This window comes from Mus caroli, chromosome 10, assembly GCF_900094665.2.
Source record: "Mus caroli chromosome 10, CAROLI_EIJ_v1.1, whole genome shotgun sequence".
Classification (NCBI taxonomy): domain Eukaryota; kingdom Metazoa; phylum Chordata; class Mammalia; order Rodentia; family Muridae; genus Mus; species Mus caroli.
Window position 1 is genome coordinate 99,857,257 of NC_034579.1, and position 21,816 is coordinate 99,879,072.

Sequence of the window (21,816 nt, forward strand, 5' to 3'; positions counted from 1 at the left end):
AACCCAATCACAAAAGAACTCACACAATATGTACTCACTGATAAGTGGATATTAGTCCAGAAACTTAGAATACCCAAGGTATAAGATACAATTTGCAAATCACAGGAAACTCAAGAAGAACAAAGACCAAATTGTGGACACTTTGCCCCTTCTTAGAATTGGGAACAAAACACCTATTGAAGGAGTTACAGAGACAAAGTTTGGAGCTGAGACTAAAGGATGGACCATCTAGAAACTGCCATATACAGGGATCCATCCCATAATCAGCTTCCAAACGCTGACGCCATTGCATACACTAGCAAGATTTTTCTCAAAGGACTCAGATATAGCTGTCTCTTGTGAGACTATGCCGGGGCCTAGCAAACACAGAAGTTGATGCTCACAGTCAGCTATTGGATGGATCGCAGGGCCCCCAATGGAGGAGCTAGAGAAAGTACCCAAGGAGCTAAAGGGATCTGCAATCCTATAGGTGGAACAACATTATGAGCTAACCAGTACCCCAACCCCCCCCCCCCCCCCCCGCCCTCTGGAGCTCGTGTCTCTAGTTGCATATGTATCAGAAGATGGCCTAGTTGGCCATCATTTGAAAGAGAGGCCCATTGGTGGTGCAAACTTTATATGCCTCAGTATAGGGGAATGCCAGGGCCAAGAAGTGGGAATGGGTGGGTGGAGGAGTGGGTGGTGGAGCGTGTGGGGGACTTTTGGGATAGCATTGGAAAAGTAAATGAAATAAATACCTAATTTTAAAAAAAGAAAACAAAAGAGCAATTGAGAGATGAATTTCAGGGGAGGCAAGTACCATTTGCTAGGTGTGTAGTAGCTATGATAGTTTTAAAGGGTTTTAAATTTTTAAAACAAGCATCTTGGAACTGAGAAAAATACAGACCTTTACCAACAAAAAGCACTGCTTTTAAAAAGGTATATGCATGTGTCACAAGAGTTGAAACCTTATATTTTTTTAATTGTTAAATTGTAGCTGTAGAGGCACAGAGACTTGTGAGGCAGTGTGTATGTAAATCATGCCTCAGATGCAGATCCACTCAGGTAGCCAATGGGCAGGGAGAGCCTGACAGTTGGGTTTTAAAAGGGGTTATTTTCTGGTTTTAGTGATGCTCCTTAGGAACAAAATTGCACATGTGAGGAGGATGCATTTACATTTTTATTCAAATGCGTCTTAATTTATGGAGGGTTGGAACAAACCCATGCTGTAAGGGAGCATCCTAGGGAACAAGCTGTGCTGCTTTGCTCTTCCCAGACCTTCCTGTTTCTGCTTGGTTGGGATCTCTCTCTTTCTGAAAACCATCATCTCCTCCACAGTCTCTGTTCTCTAGACGCAGAACTTGAACTTAGCATCTAAGGGACAAAATTTCTCATTTCCTTGCTCTTCGTCCTTCCCATATTTCTTCTCTCCTCTTCATTTCTCTAATCTATCCATCCTTCCTTCTGCTGTTTTTTTCTTCTTCCCTCCCTTCCTTTCTTGCTTTGTATTTATTCCCTTTGTCATTTCCAATTCACTTGTAAGTTTTAACTGTTACTCACGTATGCAATCGATCACTAAAGCATGCTCCTTCCATCTAACTGAAACATTGCATTTTTTGATTAATGTATTCTTTTTCTAATGAGCCTTCCTTTCTCTCTGAATTTTTATCCTATCACTCTATTATACTTTGTTACCTTTGTTTGACTTTGCATACACATGAAATTCTTCATATAACCAAGATTATGTTGTTATCAATTTTCTAGTTCATTATATTTATAATCTCTTCCAAGTTCAATCAAGGTACATAAAAGGGAAAGGTTCTTTGTTGTAGAGTCAGTATTATATTAGCATATAACCACATTTTCTCTACCCATCCGATCAGTTAGGAAGCACTTTGATGTCATATGTTGAGTATTATGAAAAATACTACATGGAATAACAAGGTAGAGATGGCCTAGTAAAATACTCCTTTGGATATTTACTGAACAGTGAGCTCACTAGATTACATGCAATTCTATTTTTCTTAAATTGATACCTTATCGTATTCCATAATGGCTGTATATTTTATATTCACTTAATGTAAATTCTTGCCAACATGTGCTGTCCTCTAACATTTGTATACCAGGCATTAGAATAATCATGAGATAATATTTCATTGTGGTTTTATTTTGTACCTCCCTTGATGATTTCTAATGTTGAAACTATTTTCATAAATCTGGTCATATATAACTTTTATTTTAAGAAATGCCTTTCTGCATCTTTTGAAGATTTCTCCATATTTTTTTTAGTCTTTTTGTTATTGAGTTCTCTGCTTTCTTTAAATATTTTTCGTATTTTTTAAAAAAATTTTTGAAAAATAGACTCCCTACTTACTAGACAGCTTTTCCAAAAAGGAGAAATGACTGCTTCAACATATTTGACCTTTTTCAGCTTCCTCCACTGTGTATTGTACATATATAATGTTTAAGTTTTGGTAATGCAGAAATCATAATTTCAGAGGGATCATATAAGTTATGTTATTTCCATAAAAATGTAAATGTTATTTGTATGAGTGTCATGAAAACTAAAACCTGTAATTTTGGTGTCCCGTTCATCACTCTATAAAAATACATTGGGAGAAGAATGGAGTCCTGGGTAAAGAAGGAAATATGGGGAGGGCCTACTGTCATTCAAAGATCCTTGACAAGTCATATGGAAACCTACTACTGTAGGTTTCTAGAATTTATAAATATATGAAAGAATTTTAAATGCAGTCACTATAGGATGGAAAAGACAACGCCTCAACTAGACATCTACAACCACCAAAAACTAACTAAGTGCTAGTAATGGATTACATCTTGTTGAATAGTTGCCTGAAATTGTCCTAAGATTGCCCAAGCATCATTAGAGATGGTCAACACTTTTGCTTACCATTCACAGACTGAAGATAAGGCCCTATTGCAGAAAATACTATGTGATTGGGTTATATAACATGAAATAAAGCTGGTGCCCAGCTTGAAACTTAACTTCTAGTGACTTGTTTTCATGGTTCTGGAATGTACTTTTCACACTACAGGAGGAGAAAAATAACCATCAACTAATACCCAGATAAAAATCCTGAAATCTACAACAAGAATCTGACTACAAGATATTCTGGTCCAGTGATGGAACAGAAGTTATAGGAATAATCAGACAATATTTTACTAATTTAAGGCCCATTGTATGAGATGGAACCAAACCTAATATTGATAAAATGGTCAAGAACCTGAAACTACATAAGTCATGGTCCCTAAGGGAATTGCTAATACTATTCTGCTAAAAATATCAATAAAGTGACTCCTAATGACATATTGCTATTTGAATAAGTCATTTCACCACATAGCCCTCAGTAGAGAAACTTTGTTTTTATAGTATATGCTAAAACAGACACCCACAACTGGACATTATATGCAAAGTGAAAGTGATTTTGATACATACAGACCTAAATAGGATTTCTTTATCAACTGGTCCCATTTTCAGTGCTGGGGAATCTATGTGGAAGAGGAGGGAGAAATATTGTGAGAGCCAGAAATGTTTAATGACTCAAAGGAAGAGACATCATCCATACATAAAAGGACTGATACACATACACTCATAGAGACTGTAATGTCACATATGTGATGCCCAAATTTAAATTAGATAATCTCAGCCCTGAGAAGGTGAATTGGAAACAAAGTTCCATCCTTAAACAAGAAGCTCCTTGTAATTGACACCTTCTGGGAACCGGAAAATCAATATTGTCCAATGGAGCGAAACTAAGTATTCCAACCACCCTCTAACGTGGGCCCTGTGCGTAGGAGAAGTTGGCCAGCATAAGGAAATCGGGATCACATGTTTTCAAGAGTTGGGTAGGTTTGGGGTGGGAGGATCTGGGAATATTTTGGGGAAGCAAAAGAACATGATCCAGATAAACTGTTTAAAGTGTATGAAATATTTTATTTAAAACACAAAGTGAAATAAAGTCTGTGAAACTCAAAAGAATTTGGATCAAAAGTGAAAACATTACATATTTTATATCCCTATCTATTAATTAAATCAATGTGCTATATGGCTCACATATATATGTGGTCTGTCTTAAATCACGTATAATATAGATTTCTCATATATACCTGTATAAAATTATTATGCAAATGCATCTATCACCCTAATTAAAAAACTGCTGGTGTGCTTTCATATTTTAAAATTATCTAATTTTTTTTCTGTGTGTGTATGTGTGTGTGTGTGTGCATGTGCACAGGTTCTTGTGCAGTCCAGAGGGAGGCAAAAGATCCCCTGGAACTAGGGTTACATGGGGCTATAAGCAGAACACTTTTCAGGTTCTCTGTCAGAGTAGAACTGCTCAGCCACCTATCTGGCTCCTCCATGCCATTTTTCTTTATCTATTAATATCAGTACTCCCCAATTCATAGTTTCTCACAAACACTAGTTTGTTTCAGAATTCTTATTTCTCATTGTGAAGACATTTTCGTTTCCATTTTACCTCTCATCCTTTGGGTTATGAATAAAGAAGGTCCTAAGTGCCATGCTTTTGTCTCTTCCTGCAGCGTCTATCCAATGGCTCCATAGATTCGACAGATGACACCAGCCAGATCGTCGAGCTGCAAGAATTGCTTGAGAAGCAAAACTATGAAATGGCCCAAATGAAAGAACGCTTAACAGCTCTCTCTTCCCGGGTGGGAGAGGTGGAACAAGAAGCAGAGACAGCAAGAAAGGACCTCATTAAAACAGAAGAAATGAACACAAAATATCAAAGGGATATCCGAGAGGTAGGTAGCTCATAGCAGTCTGTCTTTGCTTCTTAAATGGCTTCCCAAATGTTGCTCTGAGAAGCTCTCCCCACGCACTTCCCTAATGGCCAATAGTCTTTTCTTCTTGAAGACCATAATTAGGGTTGTTATTTTAGTTATGTACCTGTTCAGGAAGCAGAAATGGTTTGCTTATCGGTTCTTTAGATACGTATGAATGGAAAGCTTTGGAATCAAGGCTCAGCGATTATGAAGTCTTTCTGAAGATGTAATGACATTTGAAGACTCCATATTTTAAATTTGAATAAATGTGCATGGGGAAATGAAACATGACTTTTGTGTAATATAGAGTGTTCAGAAACACTGCTTTAAATTGTCTCTTATTTCAGGTTTGGGTCTGTGAGTGCCTGTGTATGAAGAAGATATGCATATGAATAATATAACCTTTCTTTTTATGTATAGTATATTACATTTTGCTAGGATTAGCATAATGTTGTCTTCAAAACAGAGACAAGAGAGAGAGAGACAGAGAGAGAAAGCAAGAGAAAGAGAGAGAGCAAGAGAGAGAGAGAGAGAAAGAAAGAAAGAAAGAAAGAAAGAAAGAAAGAAAGAAAGAAAGAAAGAAAGAAAGAAGAGAAAGAAGGAAGAAGGAAGGAAGAAAAGAAAGAAAGAAAAGTTTCAGATTTATTAAATGATCTAGGAAAAGATTTTATTTATGGCATCAAATTCTCTCACCTATTAGAATAAAAGTGCAAAATACTTTTCTTCTTTCTTACTCTTAAAAATACAATTCTTTACATATCAGAAAATTTTGCTTTTGACGTTTTACATTTTTCATTTTAACATTTTCCTGTGAATCATATCTTCATATCCTTCAGTATGTTCCCATGTGCTTAACAAGTTAATATAGCTGCACTATTTGTTGTATCCAAATCTCTTTCTTTCTCTTCTTAAGGATGTATTATCACATCTTTGCCTATTGACCCATGAAACGTGTCATAATAAAGCATTATATTGATTTGTATTGTTGAATGAAGGGATAAATGCTCTGTCCTTTGAAGGGCTAGCATTTTCTACTCGTCTGTCCTTAGAACATTTGTTTTTCTCTAGGCTAATACTATGTCCTAATACAATTGTCCTTGATGTCCTGTTTACCTGTTCCCTCATCTCATGTGTGTAACTGGTTCACTCTCCTTCTCCTGCCTTGATGCCTTCTGTATCCAGTCTCCTATTGCTTTCTTTATGTTAACAAAGGTGAGTGAGCTACAAAACCACCATAGGCTACTAGTTTCTTTCTCTAACTCTATTTTTCTGTCTTCTCCCATTCCCAGAGATTACATCTAAGCCTTTTAACAGGGGTCTCAGAAAAAGCAGCCTGACATTTGCTTCTTTCATCCCCCCCCCATAAACCTAACTATTCAGCGGTTTAATGCATCAAATATTATTGCTTAGGCCTAAATCATAGATATTCCATGGAAGTTTATTTAAGTTCCATTCTGCATTTGATTCCGTGGTAAATCTATAATCTGTAAATTCAATATGTGACTTCTCACTGTCTTCGACAGCTTTCCATAGTTCTATGCATTCATTATATTTGAACATGAGGTTACAATACTGTATTTAGTGGGCCGAAGTTGGCTTATACCTTCTTACAAATATCTGGCTCACACTATTATTTTTAAATCTTTTAATTGCTGTATAATCTACTTGCAGTAATATCAGAGCCATGTAAGGTGCTTGATAAATATTTAAAGAGTAATGCATCCAGTCTTGTCCCCTGTCATCCTACCCCACTTTGCTCAGTTAAAGTGAACACTTTTTGTTTGTTTTCCTCTTTCCCAGACATCTTTATTCTTTTCATCACATGCATTTTGCTTATGTTGATAAGCTGACAAGCAGGGCTTGCTTGATTCTGTGTTCTTAGCCTCTACTTTTTGCTCAAAGGCTCTCCTCTCAAGCGCATGCTCCCTGGCCTTGCCTTTTACAGGTACAAATGTTCCTTCATATTTCATTTCAATTTTAATATAACAATACACATTCCTCCTAATTTAAAACATTCCCTTCACAGAGTCCTGTTGGCTTATCTTTTCTACCTACCTATATAACTATTGTGCACATAACACCAAAATCCTTTGTTGGAAAAATGGTTACTTATCATCCTTCACAAAAATGTAAGATTTAAGTTGTTACACCATTACATGAACTTTTGCTCATTCTTTAGCTTTTCATGCTTGTAGCTCCAGCGATTCAGTTCTTTAAATTGCATTTTAGCCACTCATCAACTTTATTTTTAGCTCTCTCTTGCAGAGAGGGTGCAGTATCGCCGGTTCTCCCTTCCTTGTTGCAAATTTTAAAATAGCTCCTTGATAAAAAATAGTGTCTAGATATAGGTGACCAAAAATCAGGTGAGGCAGGAAAGATCAACCTTGTATTGCCAGGGATGGGTTCATTAGGAATGTATTTTAATGGGTTAGGTCTTTCCTATCATAAGCAATTTTTATGCAATATATAATTTTATTTCTAAGCTTCCTAATTCCTAGGTCGGCATGTTTTAGTTAAGACTTATGGAAAAGGAACATATCCCATCATCCACCTCAGACAGACAACCAGAAAAAAACTGTTTTCAGAGCCTGGCAGCAAAGGGAAGTGTAAGGACAACTTATAGGTGTAAGAAGTAAGGAGGAAGGGACATCCTTGACAGAACTAGGAAGGAGCTGGCACTCACTCCTCAACCCTGGATGTCTTCACAAAGCAGGACTTTGAGTACGCACACACACACACACACACACACACACACACACACACACACGGTGGGGAACAGAGAGAGAAACAGAGACAGACAGAGACAGAGAAAAGAGACAGAGAGACAGAGACAGAGAGACAAAGGAGACACAGAAAGTCACAAAGAAGAACAAGAGACAGATGCACAGAAGATACTATGTAGAATAAAATAGTTCTGAAAGTATTAATTTTAAAGCCACATGCCTTAGCTCTGTCTTTTTCCTTTCTCGGAAAGAAATATTATAGTAAACCCATCACAAGTATACTATGTTCGTTTTCCTCAATTGCCAGTAATCTTGAGGATGCCAATCCCCTTTAGAAGAGCAACATGAGGCTCACTGATGTAACATGACTTACTCATGGCCTATGGGCTACCATCCTTTCTTCAGAATCTCTGAGAAGTAACCACACTTTAGAATCTGGCAGCAAAGGAAATAGCATGTCCTCAAATTTGTGTTTCTCTCACTATACAGTGCTTCCCCAGCCTTCATACTTCTGAGAAGGAAAGTGTCTAAGAAGACCACACCTTTCACTGAACCTTCTGCAAAATGAATAAGAAAAACAAAACAAAACAAAAAAAACCAAAACCAAAACCAAACAAAAACAAAAACAAAAACACCAAAAAAAACCCAACCAAACAAACAAACAAACAGAAAAAAAAAACCAAAACCAAAACCAAACAAAAACAAAAACAAAAACACCAAAAAAAACCCAACCAAACAAACAAACAAACAGAAAAAAAAAACCAAAACCAAAACCAAACAAAAACAAAAACAAAAACACCAAAAAAAACCCAAAAAACCAAAAACATTTCAAAAGGTTAAAATGTTTCCAGACCAGAGTCAAATTATCAGGGCATCCTTGATCCTTCCATTCCTGGATTAGTGCTTTTGTGACTGTTATGAACATCCTTTATAATGTACAAACAGACTCTAACCGTTCTAACCATTCAGTCCTAAGAGGAGCATCCAGGGCCTGTAGCAGTGTAATTTTACTATGTCCCTAATTCTCCTTTCTAATGTTCCAACAACATATTTGAAAAGTGTTTTCATTTATCACTATCTTTTATGAAAAGATTCATCAATCTGTTACTACATTTTAACATGGAATTTGGGGTAATCTAAATCTGTATTCCTGGATCATCGTCACTTATGTTTGACTTCAAGAATGGATTCTCTTATTCTCTTTTAGTTTTGGGTTTTGTTTTCCACCTAAATACAGTTTTACTCTATGGAAACTATCAGACAAATTTTCAGCCACAGTATACTACCAATTAAATAACCAATATTTTGTCATTTTTCTCCCAAAGTCAAAGTTATGTGAAATCCCTGTCACTTAAACTCAAAATCCTGATTTTGCTTCTTAAATATGTTTCTCATGTATTGTTAATTTCTTAATATTATGAGAGTTAGATAATTATTTTTTGTTTCTCAAATTGCAGCACAGTATGATGTCAATATAAAACAAGTAAAGGAGCTCATTGAATGACTTAAGGAAAAACATGGGCAGTCAGAGATGGACAACCATTGAATTATAAATTAAAATGTATTTTGTTTTGTCTATTAAGAAAAATCTAAGAAATCTGAACTGACTTATATAAGCGCATGTAGTCAATGCCTTCAGAACACAGTTTATAATTGCTTCATCAAGAATCTTTGAAGTTTCCCTTTACCAGCACTTTGCATTAATTTTTTTCTTAAAACAGACAGAGGTAGACATAATGCAATTATTCAAAAATGAAATTATAGACTGTGCCTTTATTCTCCAATTTTTAATCGAGAAGATATCAGCCATATACGAATACTAGCATTTAACTCTCTATGTAGGTATGAGAAGGGTTAAAATTCTCAGTAAATTACTTTGATTACATTTATTTTGTGAATAAAGCCAATGTATCTTTCTGACTTTGCACTAAACAGCTCTTCTTACATCTGCAAATTAATCAAAAAATGAATCTATAATTTCTCTTTTATATTAGTTGAGGCATGGATTATGTTTTCAATCTACTACATTACATTACCATAAAACTATATGTATTTATTATAATAAAATCCAGTTATATATAAACTTTGCTATTTTTCTTTTTACATAACAGCTTTTAGGAGCTAAAGAAAAAGCTTTCTCTTTAGAAACTTCAAATAACACAGAGGAAGAGCTATTTCTATGACTTGTAAGTTCAAATTTTATTTTTGGTAACACAGCCTGTAGTTAAAAATTGAATCACTAACATGAATCACTGAGTCAAAAATGCAGTTCCAAATCTCCATACACTGACTCCTGCAGGGAATGTGTGCAGGAGATCTGAGCAGCTAAGCATGGAAAGGTTTGTAATCACTAATACAAAGTACCTATTTAATGAGTGTATATTCCACTCTAGGAACTCTACCAAGTAACTAAGCTATTATATCACCCCATTCCTAGTAATTATATGGTAGTTATTAATAATCTACAAAAAGGATGTAAAATGGACCAAAGGAAAACATTTACTCAAAGGGTACATCCTACCAACTTCCATTTCCCACAAACAAATGACCATCTTTCACTTCTGAAGATATTGCCTTAAAAATATCGAGAGAAATTTTTATGTGGATGATAGATTTAGAATTTTCTTTTATCCCTTGAAATTGATAAATATTTCTAGCGGTCTTTATGAAAATTATCACAAAATATAAGCACACTAATTGAAAAATATAAAATAACAGAAATAAAGAACATGAATCAACATATTTTTAAACACTAAAAACCATAATTATTTTCTGTGCTTTCTAAAACCTAGTGAAATCCTGGCAACATTTTATAACATTATTCTGGATTATTATTGCCAATATAATGGATTTTTTTCGGTTTTATATGTTTATATTTTAATATTAACATAAACAACTCTTCTTTCACAAGTTTCTGAAGGTCAGAAAGGATGAAACAAGTCAAGGAAGGATTTTGCAGATGGAAATGAAGTCATCAGATTGTATGATAATTTTATGTGATGGTCCTAGCAATTGGTACAAAATGATTAGCATGTAATAACTGTCATTTAAAATACTGTGTGGTATGTTACATTTGTGTGGATGCACATATCACAGCACCCATGTGGATGTCATTCGACACCTATATAGTGATAGTTCTCTCCTTCCACTCTGGTGTGGACTCTAGTCATGGACCTTGGGTTTTCTGACTTGCCTCTGCTTAGCAAGTGTCCTTAACTGGTCAGAAAATTTTCTTTCTGTTTTAGCAATTCTAATTCATTTCCTCAGATGTGCTAAGGATTTTTTCAAAAATCAATGTTTCAACATGATCAGGTTCTCTCCGAGGGCAATAAGGAAGAATACATTCACTGTTCCTTTGAGCTTCTGGTAAATGTTTACAGGGCATAGCATTCGTGGCTAAGTGGCACACTAACTTCAAAGTCTGCAACCCCCTCTATGCCTCCCATTCCCTATCCCTGGATGCAATCATGCAATTTAGGGTCTACTCAAACACTACTTTGTTTTGCTTTTATCTGATTATAACTTTATCAACTTATTTGCTTATAAACCTACTTTCATAAATCAAAAGAAAGGTACAGTTTTGGAAGTAATATTATATACCTCAATACACTGAATTTGGACTGTATTTGCCAAAAAAGCAAGAGTATTGTGGCTTGTGTTTTACTTCGAAGATAAAAGTAAACAAATACATTATTTTAACTCAAGGAATAATATGATCAAACTAGCATTCAGAATAGACTTTCGGTCAATAGCACAATAGTATGACAAAGAATATCAAAAATATGATAGTAAATGAGGCTATTTGTTTTTCAAGGACATTTGGTACCTCTGCTCCAAAAGAACAGCTGGCTTCTGTGTGGACAAAGAGACTCAGGGCAGCATGAATTATCATCTTTTAATCAATTCTTTCATAAATATACATTTCCAACAAGAGAAAAAGTCAAGAGGCTCACAGAGGGGGTCATGGATGAGAAGGAGACAAAGACATGGAGATAGCTCCCTTACAATCTCTTACTTTATTTTTTTCTATCTCATTTTCCCTAAATTCTGATTTTCAACCCTTTGGGCATTTCTGTTAGCGCTTTCTCTTCTACTAAAACCTAGTAAAAGTCTTGCTAATTAATATATTAGGTATTAAGCTTATACTCTGTATGACTTGATGTTGTATTTGATTTCCATTGTAATTATACAAAAATCAAATTTATTGTACTATTATTATTATCTTGTGAATAATTTTTACAATTGATCCAATCAGTAGTTTTCTATAATGTTTTCCATTGTGTACAACTTTCTGTTTTTCTAGAATCTTATTAGCTAATTCTTATATTTATGCTGTTGCTTATTTTTTTAATCCTTGGTTGAATCTTGTCATATTATCTAGCAGTTTGACAAAAGTCCTTTAAATTTTCATTAATAACCAGAAATGGACTGCAACACTTTGAATTTTATTTCCTTGGAACCATCTCATTTTCCCCTGTCTTCCTTTTATTGTCTGTAGCATTTTGTGTCATGCTCTCAACTTGACACAATGTAAACTCACCTCAGAAGAGTCTTAATGAAGGATTTTCTAACTCGAGTTTCCCTGTAAGAATGTCTGTTTTGGAAGGCACACCTATTTGAAGTTGCCCCATTCCTTAGACATGGGTCCCTTCATAGCAATAGAGGAAAAAAATCTAACTGGGCTTACACAATTATACAAGGACACTAATTCTTGATTGTGGATGTGATATGGTTAACTCCTTTATGTCCTGCCTTGAGTTCCTCAAAACAGTAAAATACAACTTATATGCCAGTTGAATTTCCACTTCACATTACTGTTTGTTAGGATCTTGGTTGAAAGCAACAGATATAAAATAGGACAACTGTTATCTTAACAATTCAAAACAGAAAAAGGAGTAATCAATGTCTCTAATGGAGATCCAGAGTGCTAAGACTGATTTTTCTTTGATTAGTGGGGGAATAGCCATCTAAGCTGAAAAAAAGGAAATAAGGGTTTATATGTAAATAATCATATTTGGTGATGATGAAGAAGGATGGATTGTCCTTTACAGGTTTCTATTTCTTTTGGAAATTTGGAAGAAATGCTGCAAATTAGGAGTTGCAGATGATCTCTGGACTCTTAGAGTATAGCAAGATTCCATTAAGGAAAAAAAAAAAAGAATGGAATGATATGGTAAATCCTGATAATAATGTAAAAAACTCTACAACCATGCCTCAATTCCTTATGCTCCTAAATATATTCTGCTCAGTTCCAATGATGTTACTTGTGTTCATGTTTTCAGAGCTGATAATTTGACTCTGGAAAATAATTGTAGTGATCATTTTCCTGGAAAAGACCTTCTCTTCTGCTCCCAGTTACTCTCATTCGCCTACCATCATTTATGTAGGGTTGAGACCTTGTGCAGTTTTCTCTGTCCACTTCAACATGGTCATTGGTGTTGTCTTTGCTCTGCTCCAATCTAGACAGTCATGTTGGTGAGACTTTATGGGTGTACTTTCTGACATTACTAGAAGACACAATTTCATAGCAAATTTCCTGATCTTCTGACTCTTTCAAACTTACTATCTCTTCTCCTTCAATCTTCCCGGTGCCTTGGGTGCAGAACTGTTGTATAGAGGTTTTAGGTTGGGCCTATGTTCCACAAGTCTACATTTTCACTGGTTGTGGTTTTCTATAGTTCTTTGTGTTTTCGGTAAAGAGAAATTTCCTCAATGAGGACTGAAGACAACACTTAAGTTGTAGGTTTACAAACAAATGTTTATAGATTGTTGGTAGGAATTATGTTGGATTACTATATTAGTAGTTGTATATGCATATATGCTCTTTTCATAACCATGACTTGACTAGCACTGAGTAGATTTTTAAAAATGTTTGGTATTTTTATTTTAGTTGCATGTGTGGTGATTTGCCTGAATACTTTGTGTGATCAATGAGTTGGGGGCAGGCATTACTGAGAAGCATGTTAGATTCTCCTAGAGTTAAACATGGATCTTAGATATCTGTCTGGTACTGGGACCAAATATGGTCCATCTGCAAAAGCAAGAAATGCTTTTAGGCACTAAGCCATCCAGCCAGCCCTCTGACAGATAGATTCTTATTGAAAGATAGTTGTAAAATGATAGTAACCAATTTAATAATTTCCTGGCTTTCAGCTCTACCCATACTTTTATTTCTATGTACTTTATTTTTTTCAGGTTCCTTTCTTTTTAATATTTTTATTAGGTATTTTCCTCATTTACATTTCCAATGCTATCCCAAAAGTCCCCCATACCCTCCCCCCACTTCCCTACCCACCCACTCCCACTTTTTGGCCCTGGCATTCCCCTGTCCTGGGGCATATAATAAACAAATTTACCCGCCAGTTAAATCTACAGCAGGGAGGGTTTTTTTGTTTGGTTGGTTGGTTTTTGTTTTTGTTTTTGTTTTTTCTGCTAAACATTTGAAAGTTCCTGAATAAAGTGTCAAAAACAAAACTTATGATAAAAATAATAAAAATATATATGGAAAATTTTGGGTTTAGTATTTCAAGACAGGAATTCTTTCCTTGTTTAGTTCTGCCTGTCTTGGCCTTCTACCTGTAGACCAGTCTTGCCTCAATTTCAGAGATCTGCCTGCCTCTGGCTCCCAGATATTGAATTTAAAGGTGTGTGCCACCAGTAATGGCATACATGAAATCTTTGAAATGCCAGGACTGTGTCTTTAATATGTGTGCGTGTGTGTGTGTGTGTGTGTGTGTGTGTCTGTATGTATATATGTACGTATATATTCTTAAGTAAGAAAACTACTTAGGTCTAAGACTGTGATTTTATTTTGCGTTTTCCCCGATGAGGATGAAATCAGAGACTTGCACATGACTTTTACAGTGTTATTTACAGGCCATGGCTCAGAAGGAAGATATGGAAGAGAGAATCACAACTCTGGAGAAGCGTTACCTGAGTGCTCAGAGAGAATCTACCTCCATTCATGATATGAATGATAAACTAGAAAATGAATTGGCGAACAAGGAAGCCATCTTGCGGCAGGTTCAGTATCTCTGTTTCGAGCTTGTTTTGGACTATGTATGTGTTCTCATCATTTGTTTAAAGCATAGAGTAGGATTTTTTTTAGCATATAAATAATTATGGTTTAAAACCTAGGATAGTATTCATGAAACACATTTTTATTTTATAGTTTATTTTTAACAAAATTAAGAAGGCACTCATACAAAATTAATGATATTGCAACTACTGACTTTGAATCTTATGAAGCAGGCCATAAGGCATTTGCTTGCATTACTTCACCTAATTCTAGCTACCAACTACTTGGTTAGTTGCAGTCAACTTACTGAATACTCTGAGGACCAAAGACACGACTATTTCCCCAGGTCCCATACATGATAAACTACAGACTGGAAGGTGTACCCAGGCCTACAGCAAAAGAGAAGTTTCAGCCTATAAAACAAGGATGGTTATAACCTGTCTTATAGAAATGCAGTTTCAATCAAATAAACACTCCTAATTTTTGGCATACTGTTATTGTGCACTGTGTAAAGAGTATCCTTATATTATTTAAATGTAGACATCTGTGGTTCTGCATCCAGTTGCAATCCAGCCATGGAATTATAATGTTTGATCTACGAATTTCCTGTCTCAGTATTGTTCAAACACTGCTCCACAATTGTCTCTATTTTATGAAGGAAAAAGTCAATGATGGAGCAGGAGAGATAATAAGGTGGGACTTCTGATGCCAGTCAGGGGAGGAATAGAAAGGAAAGAAGAGTTTTTCCACCAGGTTGTGAAAGACCAGGAGCCTCCATAAGAACACACATGAGCACTGAGACCCAGATCAACACTAAAATGCAAAAATATTAGGGATTTGGGCTGGAAATTAGCTAGATTACTTTAGAAAATTAGAATAGATTAATATATGGTCTGTTATTGTGTCTGAAAGTTTGTTAAATCTAATTGTCTCTGTTTCAATTATTTGGAGGGTAACCATGTTAGAGAAAAAAAAATGACCAGTCTTAAATTTTCACTAACACCTAATGATTTAATTGGTTTTGTTGTTGTTGTTGTTGTTGTTTGTGTGTCACCACAGCATAGTGAAGGAATTGAACAGGAGAGACTATAAGGCACAATCATAAAATATTATCTGTCCTATTCAAAGAATAGACAATCTCTAGAGTTCATCCAATCTCTAGAGTTTGAGCTCTTGTACTACTGTATTCTTTATATTATTCCAGTCTAAAACTTTCATTTTCAATATGATTTATGTTGTGCTGTTGATGGTGATGATGGTACCCTGCAGTATTAATACTGAAATATATTCCACTTGTTCAAATTCATACTCATGAGAAGTTTCTCTTCTGTTTGCTGCCAATGTCATGATAGTTGCTATTTTATCATGTAAAAAATCAGTAATTAAAATTGACAACACACGCAATCATGATAACTCTATTTACTTTGCACAGTTAAGTATGGTAATGGTGGATTTTGAGGCTCCAAGAACAGTTGAAGTACAGAGTTCATAGGCTTGCTCTAACTCCTCTAACTCCTCACCATTTGAATGGTCCCCCTATTGTTCCCATTTCAGATGGAAGAAAAAAACAGGCAATTACAAGAGCGTCTTGAACTGGCTGAGCAAAAGTTACAGCAGACCATGAGAAAAGCTGAAACTTTACCTGAAGTAGAGGCTGAACTTGCTCAGCGAATTGCAGCCCTAACAAAGGTACTGCGCTAAACACATCTGTTCAGCCTAGATGCACTGGCAGTAACAACTGCCCATCAAAGTGGGGTCTATAATTACTGTCTTCAGGATACATGGAAGTTACATTAGTTGGATCCTCGTTGTCTTTGTTTCATAACATTTTGTTTCCTTATTGAATATAGCTTATTAACTGCGACTTGAATGATTGTTACATGAGTAAGAAGATATCCTTGCCTAATTTAACATTAACAAAAAATGCAAAATATCATGTTGCTGATACAGGAAAATTTCTATGGTAGTTTTTGCACATAATAATAATCATAGTATATAAAATCTAAATAAAAATATATGAAATACAACAATTGAATCAGCTTGTTTTAAGTGGTTTGCTACTGGAACAATAAGAAGTATAATAACCATTGATTCCAATTATATTGTGTGATGGTGAACATTGTTAGAGAAAAATAGTTTAAAATATATCATTGAAGTACTTTTATAATTGTTTTCTTCTGAAAGAGAAATTAAATTGGGGATAGTGTACTGTTGAACTGTTTTTTTCCATAATATGAACTGTACATTATAAAACTGTTTGGTGTTATGTATTATAAAGCCATTCAAACAAAGCTGTTTGAAACCATGGGGAAAAATTGAAATTGCATCCATTTCACGTGAAAAGTACACTTTTTGTCACTATATCCTGACTTGTTTTATGTCAGCTGAAAACTGCACACATTCTAAATGTTCATATGACGGATGTGGTTTTCTAAGTCCAGTAGGCTGCACAATAAATAGGTACTGTAGATATGTGAACATGAAGTCACATTATGATAATACAAATCATGCAAAACAATTGGTTTAGTGGTGCAGAAAGGGACACAAACTCATTGTCTTTGCTAGAAAAGCAAAGAAGGAGATGACCACATTAATGGTGTTCATATGTTAAAATAATGTATTTATATGAGAAATCAAATATCACACAGAGATGGACAGGGGAGAAAGCACTGAATTACGTGGTGAATTTGGTAGTATCGAGGTGCCATCTGATGAAACACTAGTCTTATCTGGCAAGACTACTAAATTTATACTCTTCTATAACCATAGGTCTCATGAGTAAGTCACTCTGGTACTTTGGAAAGATAGAGCCTCAAAATTTAGCATGTATGATCAGGTAACTTCAGAATAGATCCTAAGTTATAGTAAAGCCACCCAAGCATGCCAATAGTATTAAGCTTTTCCTTACAAAGAGTTATTTTAAATGACTATAATATAGATCAAGACACAGAGAGTTGCTCTGTTTTAATCCGAGAGATATAAGCCATTAGCATAAAGAGCTACCATTTTAAATTTTGCTATTGTGAGATTGAATAATAAAATATCCTGTAAAACGGGGTAGACTAATCATCAGTATTAATATTACTGGAAAAAACAAACTTTAGAACTTTTTCTAAAGAAAAACAGCTTAAGATTTATAAATCACTGCGATAAATTCGCCATTGATAGACTTAGAATAAAATATACTTTAAAATGAAATAATTGACTTACATGGCTTTAAATTAGTCATAAATCACCTATTCTGATATAAAAGCCCTAGAAAATGACTCCATTATTATTGCCATTGTTCTGTAAGCAGTTCAGGACTTTTGTTAGAATCTAGAACATGATACAAACAGCATTATGTACTATAATTATATAGTATATGATGTAACTAATTACTATGGTGAATACATTTCCTCTTTATCAGAAATCTTTGAAATTTTAGTATTTCAGAAATGACTTAGCATTCTTTAAAATTCTTCTATTAGTGAATAATTTATTCTTTGCTTCCTATGAATTTAGCTTTGAACAGTTAGTTACAAATACTTTCAGTGTTTAAGTCAGTTTTTATATGATTGGATAGTTGTTTTAGTTTGTAAATTAAAACTGATAAGATTATATCCCTTAGTTTATGATGTGTCTATAGGTTTGTGGATGAATCAGTTCCTCTAAGCACTATGACTTCAACCCTCCCCCACTCATTCTTGAATTCTCTCAGAAGACTCAGGGAACAATCAAACAGTGTTTCCATTTTATTCAATTTCAATAAACAGTGATTATATCATTATTATTAATGGTCTTTTTTCTATTCATTGTCCTTCCACCATTCTAAATTACAAAACATCTACTTAGCTTAAGTCTTAGATGTTTTCCTTTGAGTTTTTAATTAAATTTCAGCAACTAATCAATATTTAATTTGATGTGTGTATGTTTGTGTCTTATTTTTACCTATGTATATCTTTTTGTTTTCTTTTGTATTTTCTCTTACTAACTATATTCTTCACTATGTATGTATTCACATCCTTCCCATAATAATTTCTGTTACTATTTTGTTAAAATATTAACTCATTTAAAATTCCAATATCTATGAGTAAAACAAAGATGGACTCCTTAAGGACAAATAGCAGCAGATTGGTGCTTTCCAGGCCTGGGCTAATGTCAGTAGTTACAACTGTGCTCTGACAGGTCTAAGGGCAACCTAACACTGTAGTGTTGGGTAAAAACTGGTCCCAGTATTGCTTATAGATGCTGACTAAATTTACTTTTTGTATTATAAGACTGTTTTGTCTTTAATCATCTAGCTAGATAGGTAAAGTAAGTAAAACTCATTTAATCCTTTAAGAATTCTAGCTTTAATGGCCATAAATAGAGCTACATTTGATGTATTTATATATAATTAACCCGCAGAAATCATTCTGGACTCCCACGGTTATGATTTGTTATATCTACTCCTCTAATTAAAAAACCACATTTACTCAAGTATGATATAATTCTTCTTGAGTTTTATGAGCTATTTCATTTATTTAGTACTAATAAAAGCATCAGTAATAACATAATTTAGGCATGACAATACCTGTGTTTTGAATCTGAAATGAATTTCCTCAGTGTCTCTGCATGTTCATTACTGAAGAAAGAAACATGAAAATGTTTAAGCATTAAAGAACATGTACTTTTGAAGACTAACTTATAAAAGTTCAAATATTCGCACCACTTTTTTTTTTTTACCAAACTCTTATTTAGTTTTAATAACTTAAATGACTATAAACTATACAGGTTCAATTACAAATTACAAACTTAAATTACGTAATTCGCACAACTGCTTTGCCAAGTCACTGCACTTTTTTAAAAACAAGACTTGCAAATATTAGAGGGCATAAAACAATTTGGAAAGGAGAAAGTTCTTATAGAAGACCTGGGCTCAGTCAGCTCCCAGCACTCACACTAATGTTTATAAAATAAATCTATGAGACAGGAAATTATAATTTAATATTACAAATTTGAATTGTTAAATGTTATTCCTTAGAGTAAGTTAGAATTTGCTGTATAAAGTAGCACAAATGTATGGTCACTGGTCACTATTTCTTTTCAGATAATGTATGAAATGTTTGCATATAGTCCTTTTTACTATTTCAGCATGAGCTAATATCATGTCAAAGGATATGTTTTAGAGTTAAAATTGTATTACTGACATAAGACTGTTTTGGTGTCATAATTATTTAATGTGTAATTATAAATTAAAATGTTGATTCGATGTTGTGTTTGTGCATAACATACTAATACAATTCAGCTATCAGCAATGTCTCATGTGTTAACACTCGACACCTGTGGTTTCCTGACAGCAAGACATGTAACCAACCTCAGCACTAGGCAATCCTTAACTCACGAAGAGTCTGTGCATCCTATTCACCCTATGGAACTATTTTGTTTCCATAGCAACAAATTATTGCAGATGCACTTTGGTGTGGTCCTTCTTGTCACTTTGTTTTTGAGCATTCACAAAGTTTCTTGGCCTTATGACATTATCATTGCATAATAAGTTGAGAAGTTTTAATTTTTTCATTTATTTATTTTTTTTTAAATTATACTTAAGGATAGGGTCATTGTATCCTAGAACAATGCACATTGTGTACAGAAGTCATCTTTTATACACACCTCTGTTGCAGATGAAACTCAATCCTATTTGAATTAAAGAATATTCATAATAATATATACCGTTGGCTTAGTCCTATCTCTAATTTCTACATACAAGGTCTTCTATAATCCTGATACAAATATGGCACTCCTGAGTCATAAGGAAGTACAGTTGAGATGCAATGTTTGCATCAGGTTTCTTTTCCTAAGTACATGATAAAACAAAAGCTAAGATGTTCTTAAGTATCTATTGGAGATATTCTAGTGTTTGGTTTCTCATAATACCAGTTATTACATGTCATTTCTAGAGTTGCTTTGACCCACCCTGTAAAAGTCCATTACTGCCAGCTGTCACTAACCCTTCATACCTCAGGTTCACAGCTTTTGATATGAGCATATCATTGTCTTCCATTTATAACCATCAACTGCATTATCTTCACCAGATACCAGAATAGTGTATTAAAGTAATGAATTTGCTGTCACTTTTATTTTAAGCATTCTGTACTATGTTCTGTTTGGTGTCAGTGTCTTTAGTTCTGATTTTTTTCAATTTTGTCCTTCTCCTTTTCCTTGACTTGTTAGTCTGATCCAACCTCTTCTACCTCATCTGATGATTATCAATATGTTATGGAAGCTAAACTACAGGAAATGATCTCCATACGTAGGAAGGTAGTCCTAGTGGACTTTACTTTCTATTGCTGAATAGAATCCATCTAAGTTTTTTTCTTTTTATTTCTATAAAAGATTATGTTACTTTTATTTATTGATAATCGACCATCTGTGCAGTTCAGTGCTTCAGGAGCTTAAGATTGGACAATGGCAGGTTTGTCTTCAAACCATGCACAGTCTGCATGTTACATTTGGCTGACTTCATTGCTCATAAATAAGTCCAGTGTTTTGCTGATGCTTGGATGTAACAGGCCCTTGTTAGCTGACACATTTCAAGCGATGCTGTTCAGCTGCCTGTTTAAAGAAAGTTTATGTTTGGAAACTAAGTTTGCAGTTGGTAGTAGCTTGCTTTACATTTTATTTCAGTTTGTTTAGATGGGAGGCATTAACTCATTTTACATTTTGGGTCCAATCTTTGTATTCCTTAACAGGCTGAAGAGAGGCATGGAAATATTGAAGAACGCATGAGACACCTCGAGGGCCAACTTGAAGAGAAGAATCAAGAACTTCAAAGAGTATGCATGAAGCTTTCCCATCTAGCATTAGTGTTTTTAAATTTACAGACTGCATATAAGAGGAAAACATTCCCAGCTGGAAACTGTGCTGACATCATTTGCCTAATATCTAGGCATTTGAAAGAAAATAGTTTCTACAACTTTAACCAAAAACATGCATAAAATTATATTCAGTATAAACCCCACGAAACTATAAAATTAAGCTTGAAGAGCAACAAATTTTATTTTACTGTGCCAAATATATTTTTTTCTCTTTTCCTTAACTATAAGGCTAGACAAAGGGAGAAAATGAATGAAGAGCATAACAAGAGATTATCTGATACAGTGGACAGGCTTCTGACAGAATCCAATGAGCGCCTGCAACTACACCTGAAGGAAAGGATGGCTGCTTTGGAAGAGAAGGTACAGTCGCAGACAAGAAGAGAATCACATGGATGCTTTGCTCTGTTGTCTAGGTTGTAATTGTTCCTAGCCAGCTGTACTCATTGTTTTC

General features: G+C 34.6%; 1 protein-coding gene across 36 annotated transcripts in view; it reads left to right on the forward strand.

Annotated features, from left to right (window-relative positions):
• Positions 1-21,816, forward strand: part of Ppfia2 (PTPRF interacting protein alpha 2) — a 460,521-nt gene that overhangs the window by 348,057 nt on the left and 90,648 nt on the right. For 23 of the 36 annotated variants that reach the window (XM_029482324.1, XM_029482326.1, XM_021175011.2 and 20 more), the window contains 5 exons: positions 4,543-4,764; positions 14,385-14,531; positions 16,081-16,215; positions 21,240-21,323; positions 21,594-21,725. In XM_029482324.1, the coding sequence (XP_029338184.1) occupies positions 4,543-4,764; positions 14,385-14,531; positions 16,081-16,215; positions 21,240-21,323; positions 21,594-21,725 (720 nt within the window). Of the gene's footprint in view, positions 1-4,542; positions 4,765-14,372; positions 14,532-16,080; positions 16,216-21,239; positions 21,324-21,593; positions 21,726-21,816 lie in introns of all 36 variants that reach the window. The other 13 variants (XM_029482321.1, XM_029482317.1, XM_029482323.1 and 10 more) reach the window with 1 other exon arrangement.